Source organism: Mus caroli, chromosome 4 (assembly GCF_900094665.2).
Source record: "Mus caroli chromosome 4, CAROLI_EIJ_v1.1, whole genome shotgun sequence".
NCBI classification, from domain to species: domain Eukaryota; kingdom Metazoa; phylum Chordata; class Mammalia; order Rodentia; family Muridae; genus Mus; species Mus caroli.
Window position 1 is genome coordinate 77,160,914 of NC_034573.1, and position 17,098 is coordinate 77,178,011.

The 17,098-nt window shown below is 40.6% G+C and overlaps 1 protein-coding gene across 5 annotated transcripts in view; it reads right to left on the reverse strand.

Annotated features, from left to right (window-relative positions):
* Positions 1 to 17,098, reverse strand: part of Bnc2 (basonuclin 2) — a 402,776-nt gene that overhangs the window by 228,802 nt on the left and 156,876 nt on the right. For 3 of the 5 annotated variants that reach the window (XM_029476260.1, XM_029476259.1, XM_029476263.1), the window contains one exon: positions 5,769 to 5,852. The exons of the other annotated variants lie outside the window; for them this stretch is intronic. In XM_029476260.1, the coding sequence (XP_029332120.1) occupies positions 5,769 to 5,852 (84 nt within the window). The remainder of the gene's footprint in view (positions 1 to 5,768; positions 5,853 to 17,098) is intronic. 5 annotated transcript variants of the gene reach the window in all.

Sequence of the window (17,098 nt, forward strand, 5' to 3'; positions counted from 1 at the left end):
GGAATCTGAACTTAGCTTAACAGCCTCATTTATTCCTGATGGTTTAAATTATTTCATCACAATTAATGACACCCCCTCAGCTTCCTGTGCAGCACTGCCAGATGTTCAGAGACCACAAAGCCACTCTCTTCTTTGACGGCTGGTGACAAGTTGTCCTCTGAAGGACATTCCCTAGGTACACAGCCGGATGACACCTCCATTGCTTAGCACCTCTCTGCCTCCCAGAGTAACTATGGTGAGGAAAAAGCAGGAAGTCATGAGAAACCAGCAAATGCATTCGTTAAGGCAAATTCTGCAAAGTGATGTAAACGTGGAGGAGCTTAGCTGCTGCTGGGGTTCCCACCCTTGCCGCTTAGGAAAGGCCTCTGCCTCCACCTTCTCCACACAGCATCCACTGAGTATATGGAGAGGCTACCATGCCATCTCTCCCAGAGGATCACAAGGAACAACCACAGTATGAACTTCCCAAAGAGGCCCTGCTCACTCTTGGCTATTTTCAGAAGTATCTTGTTTTTATGTGTAAGCAATTTGAAATTATTGTTTCGTGTCTTCAGTCATGATTATCCTCTAGCCTATTCAATAAAAACAGTACATACGAATACATTTTGGCAATTCCTTTTTAGTGGCTTTGCCCACTTACTTAGTGTTTAAGTAAGGTTTTTTGAGGTTGTTTTGTTTTCCCAGGGGCCACTGGGGGGTTGTTGCTTAGTTTTGTCTGTTACTATTATTTCACTAATTTCGTTTAAAGGAAATATTGAAAGACACAGTTCCTATTTCCTGTTTTGACTGCAATGCCAGGCAATCACGGCTATTTTACCTGACCACTTTTAATACCAACAATAAAACGTCTTAGTCTAAAAATTCAGAAATATGCATTGAATTCTTCACTTGAGTTTCACATAAAACACAAATTCACATAAAATAGGAATCACAGGTAGCTAAAAAGGTGATAGAAATAAACACACTAGCACTTTTACAATAAGAATTCAATACATGGCTCTGATTTGGAAAACATTTCCATAAACTAGAGAACATGTGGCAGACATTTTATGGATTATTTTTTAAATGTTTTAAAAAAATACCCTGATCTTATTCAGGGAATAAGGGGCCTTTTCGTTTGCCAAAAAGTGTAATAGGAAAACAGAAAGGCCACCTGTGTCAGCCCACCCTATAGCATGAACATGAGCTATAAGGGCATTTTAGAAACTATTTTCAAACTGAGATGAGAAACAAAAAAAAAATCAGTATCAATACAGATTCTAAACAGATGCACAAGGCCTCTGTGCATGTCAGTGATTATGTGTGTGGCCTCCCCAAGCAAGTTAATTCCACACGCCTCCCAAACTCCCTACACTTTCTCTTTAACAAGCTACTTGTGATTAAAACTACAGCCTCCTACATAGCAACTTGAACAATGGATAAAAACACAGGGACATGGAACAAGGTGACTTTTTCCACACCCATAATTGGATTTTTTTTTTTAATTTTAAATGACTATTGCATCCTACAGAACATTCAACACTGAACACTTGGTATTTGTATATGAAATGCTGTCCTGGGATATCCTATAGAATAGACTGTCTTTCTCAGAGCTGAGGGACTTGGGGGAAACTGTAGTGGTGACACTCTTGTGGCCTGCAGACAACAGTAAACTCTTAGCACTCCCGAGTTGCATCAGATTTTCCTTGGATGGAGGCTGAAATGAAAGTTCGATTACTAAGAGATCGATAAGTAAAATAAACAACGAATTTCATACAGGGAGGGGGAGGGCGTCATGCGGACCTCATTCTGCTGTCTCTGAACACTTTATCTGAGGAGGAAAAGGAGCTGAGTAAACTTTAAACTCTCATGTAGGGATGTATTGCTTGTGTGTCCCTGGCAGATGTGGAAAGGAGATGAAATGGGCAAGGGAGAATCAAATATCCCTTCACTGCAGGTTTGCTGAGGGAAAGAGCGCTGCAAAGACCTCACATCTGGCAATCATTTGTCAATAGCTGGAAAGAAAACGGCAGGAAACTTTCTGGCTCTTGGAGAAGATGAAAAGACAAAAACCATCTCTCTCTCTCTCTCTCTCTCTCTCACACACACACACACACACACACACACACACCACATACACACATACACACACACACACACACACACATCATACTAGGACTACCACACTCATGCTCTGCCACGGCCACCCCCACCACCAAATTTAATGATCTTCAGATATACTCTACTCCATGGTAAAAAACACGCAGTCACTTGACTTGTTAAAGCTGCAGTGTGTGTACATTTTTCAAATAAACCCCAGGGCTGATGTTAGAAAATCAAAATCAGTCAAGCAGAGACCGCCTGGTACTTTGGGCAGGAATCCTTGTGGTTTAGTCAATAAACAGAATCTGAATGAAAGACACCACAGTAACTAGACAGTAACGTTTTGAACAGCTCTTAACCTGAGGGGGGGGGTATGTGCTAGTGACAGAGGACATAAGGGTACCAGTCCACTTAGAGCTGAGGACCTGCAATGTGACTCTTAGCACACATTCATCTGTTAATCCTAACAAAAGGGAGAGAAAATAACATATAGGGTTATTATATGTAAGTGAACCTAAAAGCGCTTTTCAAAAAAATTAGTTATATCTATCTAAAATTAGGTAGTAAAAGGAAACTTCTCTCCATTTTGTTCATACTGATATACTACAGATAATCTGCAGGCTTCATTGTGTGTCCTAAAAAATGATCAGCTTTGTCCCAGTAGGTTCATCATACAATAAACAAAAGTTTTCAAGACATCTCCATGCCACATTAATTAAGTTCTCCAAAGTCACAGGCATATAAATCTGCTTGTGGTGATAGATAGACTTCAAGGGGTGGCTTCTGGTTCACCCTCGTGCTGCATTTAACTGGCAGTGGCTGCTGCTGTGGACCCCGTCCCTCTGACTCCGTAAGTGAAGGCTGCAGGTTGTTTAATAACCTGGCAAATTCACAGTAGCTTGTCAAATTATTACAGGAACAGTGTCATCACTAAACAAGCCTGATCACGGTTAATTACAATGCAGACCAGAGAGCAGCCTCAACTGTTCATTAATTACAGGAAGCACCTCATTTAAATTTTATGGAAATTTACACTTGCACCCTGGTATGTCTGGAAAAAAAAAGAGAGATATCCTTCACGCATTCACTGAAGAAAGGAGTCTGTGGTTTATGAAACATTACAGTAAATTGTGTCTAATCTGGTTCTGAAATATTGGTTCATTATTTACTCTAATTTTCTAAGCACTTCAGTAGTGAAAAACACCAAGTCAAACCTCACATAGCAAACTCTCAACCAAGAGAAGAACTGTGGAGTTAACTGTACCAACTCAATCCATGAGGAGATGCAACTAGGCTAAGAAAGGCCAACAGTTTGCTAGAAATATACAAAACATTTGTCAGCAGTTAAGGAGAGGCTATCCTAGAAGGACCATGTCCTAGAAGGCAGTCGTGCTGGTGCACAATTCTGTGCTGCTATTCATCAATTAAATTCCCAGGCTAAGCAGAAAATTCCAGCTTCGCATCTATTTCAGAAGCCACTCAGAAAAATAAGCCAAGACATAAGGTGAACTGAAGCTGACTTTCTAGCCACTTTTCTATCAAACATTTAACCCCCAAGGCCTTTATAAAAGTCAATCCAGGTACTGAGTAGGACAGTTACTCGAGACCAAAGACATGATGACAAATATTGGGAATCTCAAAATGGTCAAACCGTGAAGCTTCTAAGATGGCTGAAAATCTAAGGAAAAAAGGCGAGGGTTTAATAGGAAGAAGTTACAGGCAGAAAGAGGCTTGATGGGTCATGAGAACCTAAGTCGATGAGAGTTACCCCTTCATGAACGTTCTTCCTAAGAAACAATATAAAAATATTGCTTCCAAACTGAGGTGTCCTGGAGTTTACTCTGAGAATCCTGAGGCCAAGCAATAGTCCTCTATCCTTTACAGTGCCTGGCACCGGAGAATAGCGGATGACTCCAGCAAGGTCTGGAAGGAACTCCCTGAAGCATACTGCTACTTCTCTCACGTCGAAAAAGAGCAACAAAGTAAATGTCACGGCAAGAATGAATGGGGTGAAGCTTAAAAATACTTCCAGAGCAGATTCTGCTCATTGTAACTGACATAATACGGCCAAAATAGGTATTATTAAAAGGTATGGGAGCCATACATACACAAGGAAGGAAAGGGAAAGAGAAGGAAATGGTTTAAGTGTGTCCCAGCTAATTCACCAATTCAGCCTACCTGGCAATCTTTCAAGAGATTTAATTTTCCCCCTCATCTACCAAAATAGTGTTACAGAAGGAAGCAACGAGTAACATGATCACCTTCCTTATTTTGTGATGGTCTGATTTTCTCTGCCGAGCCCATAATGACTTGTCAACCGCACTGTTACCGGCAACCAGGTTTCACTAAACATGTACCTACAACTCTTCCCTCCTTCCCTCTGCCAAGATAATATGCTAGCTACAGAAAATACTTAAACTTTGTACTGTAAACTGATATTGCAAACCCATTTTCTTCACACAAGCTCATGACACATTATCCAACATTCACCCTCAAGCCACTCACAGTGACTGCTAGAATAACATCAACATTCCTACATCACTCCAGAGGTCAAGAATCAAGCTCCGTCCCACGAACAGGCTTTTTGCTGTCCTGTATCTGTATGTCACACATGCTGTTAGCTTTCCAGAAATAGGAAATACATGATCAGGACCCGAATGTGTCACATCTGCTTTTCTATTGTCCCACATCCATACACCACCTAGACAGTACCAGTTTGGGACACAACAAAGCTCAGGTGGTCTTCTCTAGGCCAAGAGCAGGTGTGAAGAGATGGCGTACAAAAAAGTTTAGCGTCCCTGCCTTTCGCTCATCCTCACTCCCACTGTAAGGAACTCAGCTGTAAAAATTCCTCTCATTTATTATGTGCTACATCTAAATCAGTTAAAGATACTTTAATATTGCACTCAATATACTTACTCTGTAAAGCCTGAAAAACCTAGCAAATGATGCCAAATTGAAACTCTAGAAAGACTAGGTTTATTCATGCCATCCACGCTGAAACTTCGGTCTGTACATTGTAATGGCAAACACATTCCTTAAAATTGTAAAAGCACACAGAAGCGGAGATGTTCTTCATCATCGTTCTATTTGTATTGTGCAATACACCAAGCCAGGTCTAGTGCCTCAAGACCACACAAAGTGAACTAAGTAACAAGCCAACATTTTCAGCAGAAATGTACTCTGCACATATCCCAGTATACTAAGACAAAGATACTTATTGTTAAGTATCGCTTATCTTATTTAGCACATAGGTTATATTTGCCAAAGATCCCATGGCAATCTGTATCAGTCTATACAACCAGAGGTCAGGATTTTTCTTCTATTCCAGACTATATCTCTTGGATGGATGGATGGATGGATGGATGGATGGATGGATGGATGGAAGGAAGGATGGATGAATGGAAGGAAGGAAGGAAGGAAGGAAGGAAGGAAGGAAGGAAGGAAGGAAGGATGGATGGATGGATGGATGGATGGATGGGAGGGTGGTTAGATAGATAACGAATTTCTTCCAATTATACACAACTCATCCTTACAAAGACCTTTTGCTGCATATATACTACATCAATTCCTCTTTATACCTATCTCAGGGGTTATCATTTCTTGATAGCACTGATAATACTGGCCTCCAGGGGTAACTGTTTCAGACACAGCATGCCCAGCTAATAAAACAGTAAGACTCCAACCTGGACTTCCAGCCTCTGGTCTGGTTCCTCCAGGTTTGGGCAAAAGTCTGCACCCAGCACTCTGCCAGCACATGCCAGTGGAACCTGAGGGGATATGGCCACATTAGATGCTGGGCACAGAGACTGCATACAGTCACACTATACCAGACAGAAGTAGGGATGTCCCAACTGCATGTCTGAAAAAGGCCATGATGGCCTGACACATATTTGACATTGCTATGACAAATATATTGAAAATGCATGAAACTTAGTTTACCAACTATGGAAAGGTAATTAATTGTAAGAAGAGAATACACACATACATTTTTCTCCTATAACCCCAGCCCCATATTTACATCACAGATACATAAATATCTATGGACAGGAAGAAGAAGAGAAGTTTAAAAAAAGAAGAAAAATGGGGAAGAAAAGACAGAAACACAGACTTTCTCCTGGATTTTGGTATCTTTTTTCCACCTAATCTTCAAATTTCCAGAGAAAATGAGTACACAGAATTCTATGCTGTCTGAAGTCCCTTTACACCCTCAAGATAGCTGTTGAAATTCTCCTTTTCAGGGATATACTAACACTAAATATTGTTATTTTTATTTGCATACTGTTACCTTGTTTTGCTTCTCATTTGCTGGGGAGAGTACTATTTGGTTCATATGTGTTAGAAGCCTGAACCTGGCACTTGACACACTGTGGGGAAAGGTTCTGCTATCAAACAATGAAACCCCAGACCTAATACTTACTATCTTTAAGTGTATGAAACATGATATAAATTTTGTTACAAAATGTACCAATAAAACATTCTAATTTAGTAGATATTTCTTGGCATCAGGAGTTCAACCCTGAAATCCATGAAGATCCTCTTTCAACACTACATCTTCTCTCACAATCAGTCAGGACCTTCCCTGAATAATGCCTACTCCAAATATTCCATCTCTGGTTTCAAGATGAAGAGAAATGGATTTAGAATCCTTCTAGTTCCTACTTTTGACATTCTTTTCTCTGGGGCCTGGAGATCTCGCTCAAAGATAAAGAGGTTAGATAACTGAAGCAAAGCTCTGGATTCTACCCCCAGAATAACAGACATAAAATAAAATTGGTATCAGTATTTGCCAGCACATGCTAGCTGTGCTAATCACATGTATCTACCAATGCGCACCTCCCCACAGAGACGACGAGACAGATCTCCTGTACCTTCCATTCCTCTGGTGTCTTGAGTCTTACAAATTCCAAAGATCACCTATGTTAACCAATGTCCTTGTTTAAAGGTCAGTTCTTAGCCACATGGGCTATATAAGTGATTCCTTCTTTTTCTCAACTTACAAATCAGTTTGCTGCTCAAGTTCTAAACAATTTTTTTTACAGTCCCACTTGCCCTAAAGTTGATCTCTCATAACATAACCCAGTCAAATTTCCAAACATGTTTAGGTCCGAGTTAATTCATGCTGAGGTCCAAATGGTAAAATGCCTAGTTATCATCTGCCGTCACAGTTAATAAGTCTTGTTTGTTTATGAGACAGGGTCTCATATAAACCACACTGGCCTCTTGCTATCCAGCTGAAGATTACCTTAAATCCCCCATCTGCCTGCTTCTACCACCCAAGTGCTGTGACTCGGGCAATACCACCGTTACATGTCTGTTTTATTTTTATTTATATAGGTGTTTTGCCTGTATGTATATCTATGTACCATATGCATGTCTGGTACCCATAGAGGCTAAAAGAGAGTGTTGTGTCCCTTGGAAGTAAAATTACAAACAGTTGTGATGTACAAGAAACCCAGGTCAAAAATGAGAAGGACAAAAAAAATTAAGGAGAAGATACTAGAAGAACCCCATTTAGTGTCATCAATTCTAAAGGTATTTGTTGACTTTACATATTATAAAGACAATATAGGAAACTAGCTACTATTTGTATTTTAGTCTAACACACAACATAAGCACTTTCAAAACAAGAATGTATACTCTACATTGTGGAGTAAGGGGAAAGGCTGAGCATTAGTGAAGCAGAGGCATTAGGAATTTGTGTTGTGTCACAAATGGAAATGATGCTGATTGTACCCTGCAGTTGACATATGGAGGGGCACTAATGAGTTCTGCATCAGTAATTCTCTCAAGGGAACAATAAAAGGAAAAGGAAAAAAAAATCAATCTTGGAATATTCAATATCAAAATGAATCCTCTCCCATCTAGAGAAAGATTCCTATAAAACGGTAACAAATGTGACTACTGAGCGGACTGAAATGGTTTCCATAAGCCAGAATGTATATTTTGTGAATTGTGTGTAAACAATACCTTATTTCACATATACAAAGCAAATTGCTACTTATCTTAATACTATTTGCCTGTGTCACAAATACTAAGCTTACAGCTTCTTTTCATCTTCACACTCACAGAATGCACTTTATAAACACTCTCAAGAGGAAAGAAGAAAGTTAAACAACTATAATTACATTCAATTACAACTTCAGACACTTAGGAATACAGTTCTGAGAGGAAACAAGGTCTTTTCAGTTGGGAAAGGAAAAGTGTAGCAAGCCACCACTATGTTTCAACAGTCCCAGTCACAAAGAACTAACAGTGGGTAGCACGCCCAAGTCTGGAGTCCTGGCACTTCTCACAGAAAAAAGAAAAAGAGGTAACGATGCATAATAGAAGAGTCATATATTCTAGAGACAAGACAACTAAGATTCAAATCCAACTGCAAAGTTCAGCATGGTTATACTCTAATAATGCTGAATACCCTACCACAACTGCAATGGACACTATCATCAATTATTAGATGGAGAAATTCTTCAAGAAAGATAAGCAACATCCAGGACATAAAAGATGACTGACTAATTAGCTGTAATTTGGAATACTTTGCTCCTTCTTCTGGTTTTAAACCTCAAAAGTAAGCCAAATCTCTATAAGCAACCAGATAGTGACAAACAGCAAGAAGAGACACAACTGGCCACCTTATCATTACTCCATTGTGAATTGACATACTGAAACACAGTGGACCTCTTTAGTGTGTGGAATATAAATATTAAAGTGACTTCAAGATTCTCCTTTACCCATGTTCATTTGTCCTAGCAACCAGTGTCTGCTTCAATACTAATGAAACTACAATGCTTGCCACAAAATATTCTCAAGGATTAAGACTTTAGGGATATTGTAGTTTTTGTTATTTTGCTTCTAGTATATTTTGCTTTTAGAGTAACAAAATAATTTTTGTTGAAGAAAAATTAATGAGCCTATCACCTAGCATTTCTAAATTTGATTCCACAGGTTTCTTTGTGGGATTCTGTTTTGAACATATAAACTCCATCCTTCTGGTTCAGTAACAGCGAGTTAGAGGCCTTGCGAAGGGCCATGTGACATCTCCAGGGGAAGTGGAAGCTGGGTACCTAGCAGCTCGCTTGTTCATACCTCAGAGGAATCATGGTGCACAAGAGAGTGATTTACAACCTACTTTGTATATAATCAGGAAAAAAAAAATGACAACAAGCACAAAGCCTCTCTCTCCGTCTCCTCTCAGGAGAATTCACAAAGGGGGCGGCAAGTGAGTGTTCACTTCAGTGTCAAAGGGCTTCCAGAAAACACATTTTCTGTAGAGTGAAGAGGAAATGTACCAGAGTTCCTCTTCTGTCTCTCTCCTTCTCTTTCTGTCTCTGTCTCTGTCTCTGTCTCTGTCTCTTTCTCTGTCTCTCTCTCTCTCTCTCTCTCTCTCTCTCTCTCTCTCTCTCACACACACACACACACACAACCACTACATTTTTATGTGTCTACTTAGGATACATATAAAACTGTTAGGCAACAGTTTTAAAAAGACAACATTAAAATGGCCCAAACTGCAAAGGGATGCAGTGCCAAGTATTTGGAGGTGAGTGGATGGGAGTGGAGGGTGTGCAGAAGGATGAGGGCAGAGAGGAGACATGGGAGTGATGACTTGGGGGGTAACGTGTTACGGAGGGTGGGGCTCACAGGGCCAGGGATGACTTCGCTTAAAATTTAATTTTCCTTTTAAATATGAAACATTCATGTAAGCTTTTGCCTGACAGGCATCATGAAAGTCACAGCCCAAATAAACAAAGTAACTTCTATGTCAGCTCAAGGCTTCTCAGTTAAGCTGGCTATAAGCCCAGATCAGTTCTGAATCACTGAAAGTGTTCTGGTGATTTCTAGTCCAGCAATGATGAAAGGGATGAGGAAGCCAATCAGAAGAACCTGAAAAAGAATGGATATACAAATTTGGACATGAAAACTAGAATGAAGGAAAGAGGTAATAAGGAGCAAATTCCTGTAAAAGGACCCAGGGGCATGCTGGGTGCAAGAACTGTTACAGTCCAAGGCAGAGGGAAGCAGAGCAGTGCTTCAGAATGCCAAACAGCAAGAAGAAAAGCACCCATATAACACAAGTTCAGGAAAGACATTAAGTGAAACAGCTCCTACAATAAGGTAGCCTGGAGAAAGAGACAGAGAGAGACAGAGATAGAGAGAGAGAGAGACAAAGAGAGAGAAAGACAGAGAGACAGAGAGAAGAAATAAGATTTCCCAGCACTGTGAAGATGCAAACAAAGCTCACTGCTACCAAATGCATGAGTAAGGTGAGCTCCAGAGGCTGTGTGTGCATCTAACTTACATCTCAACTTCCCAACTGCATTTTAACTAAAGACAAGATTGTAGGTCTCTAAGTATGGGTCACTATACGTCTCAGTGCTAGATCACTAGCCAAGTGCCAAGCATACAAAATCTAAAACAGGAAAATGAATGTTCTGCTCCCTGATGAGAAAGCAGTGGTCATTTTTCTAGTAAGAAATGGCAGAAACATACCCACTCCTACAGAAGCTTTAGATGAGACAGGAATGTACCAAGAGGAATTAGATAAAGATGGGAAAGGGTTCTAGAGGAAGAATATAGGCTGGGGCTAGGGATGCTCTGGAGTCATGGGATTTGGTTGATGGGAGTTGACAAAAATGGAAGGTGACTTGGAGGTGGAGACAGTGTGCCTCAGGAGTGAGGAGAACTCAGGAGCCCACCTGCTCAGCTAAGCTTCCCAGGAGAAGTGCACCCAGCTCTGTGGCAGGAGCAACCTGTGCAGGTTCAATAACAGATTTTCACAGCCACAACAAGAACACCTTGTTTTTATGCTATAAAACCAGGAACAAATGGTGAAAGTCTCTCTTCTTTGTGACACCCTGAGGAGTTTAATGGACCATTAATAATGCTAAAATTACACAATCTTTCCTCTAGATTACTTAAAGGGCTTTATACCTAATACTTATTAATTCTCACATCAGACAAATAGAGAGAACTTCCTTTGCATATTTCCCTTTAAAGAAAACTGAGGCGTATCACTATAGTTCCCTTCCACGTTTGATAAATGGACATGGACAGGTGAAATGGAGACAAATGCTTTAGCTACTAGTAATACTCACTTTCACTAGAGTAATCCTACCATGTGATACAGCTTATCTTATGCTTTTCAATTCTCAGTTTACCTGGGTATTAGCCCTAAAGGAAGTAAGGGTAGAGCCATTTTATCCTGTGTCATCAGTATAATTTTTAAAAATTCAATGTACAAAACTGAATTGGTTTAATTGGCTGCACTCTCTTTTAATTCAGTATTTTGGGAACTAAACATCAAGTTGTTGCTTACTGGAATGTCAAGTTTTATTGCTGATATTTAATAAAAACTCACATGTTTTCCTGTGTCCAATATTTCTGTCTCCAATGTTGAACCCCAACCATCCTACAGACAGGTTATAAAGCTCTTAACCAGGTGGTGATGGCACACACCTTTAAGCACAGCACCCAGGTGGCAGAGGCAGAAGGATCTCTGTGAGTTCAAGGCCAGCCTGATCTATAGGGAAATTTTTCAGGACTACGGAGAGAAACCCTGTGCCTTAAAACTAAAAAGCAAAGAAGAAAACAGAAAAGACCTTAGGAGATTCTGGGTCCTCAAATCTAAGCTTGTCACTCCTTGTCCCTTATCTCAGAGCCTTTTTCTTTCTATATCAGTATAAAAGGAGTCCCTATGTAGGGCTAGTGAGGTTGGTAAGAAGGGACACATGACACTTTTCTGAGCATCCAGAGGATGCACATCCATTGGCACCCAGCACATCTCTCCATGACAGCTCAGAAATCTGAGATACTAAGGGAAGAAGTCTGACCATGACAGAAGCAAACTTCCAATGGGATAGCACAGCTACAGGAGAAACTAAAAAAAATCTTACTGAGCCTCACTAGAGTCCAACACTGCCAATTTCAGGAGGCTTCTTGCTCTTGCAGGGTTAAAAGAAAAGAAAAATGTAACTCAGCTCAAAAGAGCTGATACTGAAGTCTTCACCATGCAAAGTGTTGATTACCAACACACTTTCTGCACTCCTGTACTAGCCAATCCTCCAACAAATAAAATAGCAGGCCATTTTCTGAGTGTTCTATGACACTAATGGCTTGATTTCAAATGAAAAAGCGGAGTTCTTAGGAAGCACAACTAAATAACATCTAAAGAAACCTAACCCTCTGGGGGACATGCTCTTGACTGACAACCAGCAGCCCACATTGGTGGTCCACAGTGTACCTACCCGGCTGAACTTCAAGTATAGAAAGCCAGATTACTAGTGGAGTAAAAGCTCTCCAGATGATAATGTCACTTAGAATGAGACACAACTACTGCGGAAAGACAAAGGGTATGCACTGGGGTGTAAGATCCAAACCTCCCCAAATATCATAAACTTTACAGAAGACTTGGGCAGGCCAGAAGAAACAGAAGTATGAGATAAAGTGCTGAAATGATCAAGGAATGACATGTCCCAATTCACACCTGCTGCAAGCATTAGCAGGAAACTGATAGAGGGGACAGACACTGCCATGTGGATGAAAATCACTAAAATAATCTAGGCCAATGTCTTGGCAAACACCCATAATCTCAGCACTTGGGAGGCTGGGGCAGGAGGATTACCCTCTCTTACGTAGCCTTTCTCTAAACAAGCAAACAGTGAAAGAAATGGCAGGTCTCTGAGCTGAGCCTACCTGGATTTCCATAATAATCAAGAATCAGGGCCGGGCGTGGTGGCGCACACCTTTAATCCCAGCACTCGGGAGGCAGAGGCAGACGGATCTCTGAGTTCGAGGCCAGCCTGGTCTACAAAGTGAGTTCCAGGACAGCCAGGGCTACACAGAGAAACCCTGTCTCAAAAAACCAAAAAAAAAAAAAAAAAAAAAAAAAAGAATCAGGATGACCCAGACAGACTTGGAGGCACACGCCTATGATTCCAGCGCTTGAGCGGCTGAGCTGGATTCAAGGTCAAGGCATACCTAGCATACAAAGTACAGGAAGAAAGAATCAGGACGACTTTCTCTCCAAGGAGAGAAAGAAAGCAGCCTCCAGGAAAGCGCTGAAAGCCACCGCATTTCTTTTCAGCCGGTGCTGTGTAGAAAGGTGTTCACATCAGAAGACAAGATATCTATTTCAGTTGTTTTACTTATAGAGACACAACGGAACCAATCAATTAGGCTCTCTTTCTTCCTCCCTAAATTTAACAGTATTAGGAAGGAAAGAGTTGACGGAAAAATGCACTCGTGCCTTGTGTCCAGTTGAAGTGAAATGTGATAGAGTATGTCACATTTCAACATCAGGAGCACAAAGGGCACAACATGACAAGTTACCACTGAACCATATACATGAAACCAGTGATTGTTCTTTAAAAATAAAGTAGCAATTGAGGGCTTAAATAAAATACAGTGGGCAAATAGTACTAGATTTGGCACACAAATGGCTGAGTGAAGATGCAAATTGAAGAGCCCTGACATCTCATTTGAAATTAGTTAAAGCCGGCAATCAAGACTGAGCCTAGAGATGGGTGCCACTAATGAGAGGAGCCCCAGTTATCTGAACAAGAGAGCCAGAGACTATAACGTGTGACCTAACATCAATAAACTGTGCCCAAAGAGTCACAAAAGTAGCTGGTTTTCTCTGAATAATACAAATCTTGAACTTGAAAACAGTAGAAATGAGAAAGGAAGCCGACAGCACATTCGGTCCTGCTGTTTCATACTGTAAAAACTCAAACACAAACTCGGCTCTCCACGGCCCAATCCTCCTCTAAGCCTGCCAAGGACCTAAAAAGAGAAAACAGGTACAAAACTGCTTTCTATGAAATGTGCTGTACACACTGCAAATGCACCGATCTCTGTAGGAGCGAAAGGCAAAGGGGGGGGGGGGTGTGAAAAGCTGCAAACTCTGCAGCTCAGATAAAGGGCAATGGAAACCACTTCCCACCAGTGATGTCTTTGTTACCACGGATTATAAGAAGTGGGGAATAAAATAAGAAGGAATTTCTTATAGTTTCCAGTGGGGATATTCTTATATGTTCATCCTAAGTGAACATGCCTCATTCCTGAAATCTAGCAGCGTTGAAAACTGAAGGGGGAAGAAAGCTGGAGGAAGCACAGCACTGCACATGTGAAGTGCTTGTGTGTGTGTGGGGGGGGGGGTCCTGTCTGTGTGTCTCTGAGGGTGTTAGTTACCTCACATATAGCTAACACCACCTAATAATGAGTAATGTTACTAATCACACGTTTCCCTCTGTAATCTTTCAATGGTATTTGCTACCTAGGTTTCATCTGTCACCTCCAGATGTACAGGACACCATATCCTTACCCTTTCTGTTTCGTGTGAATGATAACCCTGAACTGGCATGCTCCCCCTACATTTTTTAGGTATCAAGTTAGCATCTCACTAAACAAACAAAGTAGGGCAGTGCTGCTCTCGGTTCTTTGCTAGAGTGCACCCCTAACTTCACTACATTTTGCAAACTTATCACCAAAAAAAAAATCACTAATTAATGTTCACTTGGAGCCATATTTCATAACTAAATTCCTCTCCCTCTATCCCAAACCCACTGATTTTGAAAGTCGGTGTAATCTTGTTTTTCAGTCTCCTCAGCTATACCTTACTGCCTTGCAGATAATCAATTCGACTGAGTACCAAGTCGGTCCTTCCCACAGATGTTAAATATAACCATCATTTGATCTTTCCGCACGCACAAACCTGTACAACACCCACCACTGGTCACATGTGTTCCCCTATAGTAAATGGAAAGTTCCCCACAGATTATCAATGAAAGTTCTTCTTAGACCTCAAAGAATCCAACTTTGGCCTGTCCTTCAGTTTTATCTTCTCTTCCCTCAGGAATACTTCACCTAGAGTCTAATGAATGTATTCAATGGCTCTGATGTGCTGGCCTGGCTCTCCTCACTGGACAGACTATTCTGGCTGTCTCTCCCCACCCCCTCCCCATACACATTGTGCTTTAGAAGTCTCTGTATTTCCCAGAGGCAACATGAGTTCCCCTGATGCTGCTGAGGAGAAAAGGCTCTCCTCCCCAGCACTCTAAGATACATTAGGTAAGCACTGGACATCCTTGAATTTTAAGCCAGGTTTTCGATTATTAACAGCCATAACTCATTGTTCAGCTTTGTACTCCTCCAAAGCACCTACCACAGGCTTTATCCACACCAGTAAACCAAAATATTTTTGAAAAATAATGCATAAATCTATTAAAATTCATAGTGGCATAAGGGACAAGACAAATATTTTAACTATTTCATTATTTTACCTGATCCTCAACATATACCTCTAAGGCAGTTATAGACCAATAATTGCTGTTTTATATAAACTTGGGATGCAAAAAAAAAATCATTAGTTATATGCGTAGTACTAAAAGTTCAGTAATTAATTCTGTGGTATCTTTCTGCTGAGATGGGTTTCATCAGATGTGGACATGACATAATTTCTTTTCTGACTAAAACTTCTATTTAACCTTACTCCCAGATTTGCCTAGAGCCCAACTCTACAAAGCAACCCTCTAGAGTTAGGAAAATGGACATGTTTCCCTATAATGTAACTTAAAGAGGCCTTTTATTTACCCCCTCAAACTGTTACCCTGTGCTGAAATCTAAAGTGTATGAAAACATGCAGGTACATCAATAGCCTCTCAAATTGAAATTGACTGAGGTTCAAGACTAGGAGCTAGTCTGAACCCTCCTTTAACAAATGCCTGAACATAAGTGCTGATTGTAATGCATTTGGACAGAAATGGATCCGCCTGAAGTGGGAAGAGAGTCCTCATATGCAGTGGTATAAAGGTAGTTTACAGCCTATGTGAGATGAAGCTCCACCCCTAATCAGCTTTGAATCTGCTTCAAACAAGAGGAAAGTAAACTACAATTTGTGGGTCAAATGCAGCCCTGTTGCCTTCTTTTTTAGTAAAGTATTATTGAAAAACATCTATGTCTACATATACATACACAACACAACACACACACACATATATACACACACATATATATGTGATATATATATATATAAATCACTGTTTGAATCTGTCAGTTGAATAGCTACTGCAGAAATCATACACGAACCTAAGCCTTCACAGAGAAGGCCTGCCAACCATCGTTTGTTTCTCATTCAGGCAGGATCTCATGTAGCACAGGCTAGCCTCAGTCTTGCTAAAAAGTCAAGAGTGATCTTGACCTTCTAATCCTTCTGTATCTACCTCTCAAGTGCTAGACTCCTATTGCATGCACTAACACGGTGGTAGTATTGTTGATTAACAAGCACAAGGCTCACATGCTAGGCAAGCACTCTACTGACTAACCTACACCCCAAACTCACTACCCCAGTGTTTTCATCGATGCTGAAATGAGGCCTCCTTCCTAAACAATATCACTATCATGAATTCAGCATTCAGTACAGAAATCCAAGCAAGGACATTCATACTGCAGTACAATTCTTTATTTTTAAAATAGTCTAATAACCACGAACTCATTGAATCAATTATGATACAATAGTACAAGACTAGATTAAAAATCAATATAGTTATTCGGGGTGTGGTGGCGCACGCCTTTAATCCCAGCACTCGGGAGGCAGAGGCAGCCTGGTCTACAAATGAGTCCCAGGACAGCCAGGGCTATACAGAGAAACCCTTTCTCAAAAAAAACAAAACAAAACAAAACAAAAAGAAAAACAAACAAAAACAAAAACAAAAAAAGTCAATATAGTTTCTCTGTTTCCCCTCTCCTATCTTACCCTTCTCTTTCTCCTTTCCCATCTTCTACTCTCTTTTAGAAGAGAATTCTAGAAACTAACCTCGGCCATGTGAGTGCTTAACACATACACTGAGTTGTATTCCCTACCCTGCTAATGAAAGAAATATCTATAGCACTCTTGAGGTTTTTAAGGCCACAAATACATACAACATAAACGCATAATCATTTAAAGTAGCTCTAATGTTCCAAACTTGTGTGTGTGTGTTTGTGTGCGTGTGTGTGTGTGTGTGTGTGTGTGTGTGTG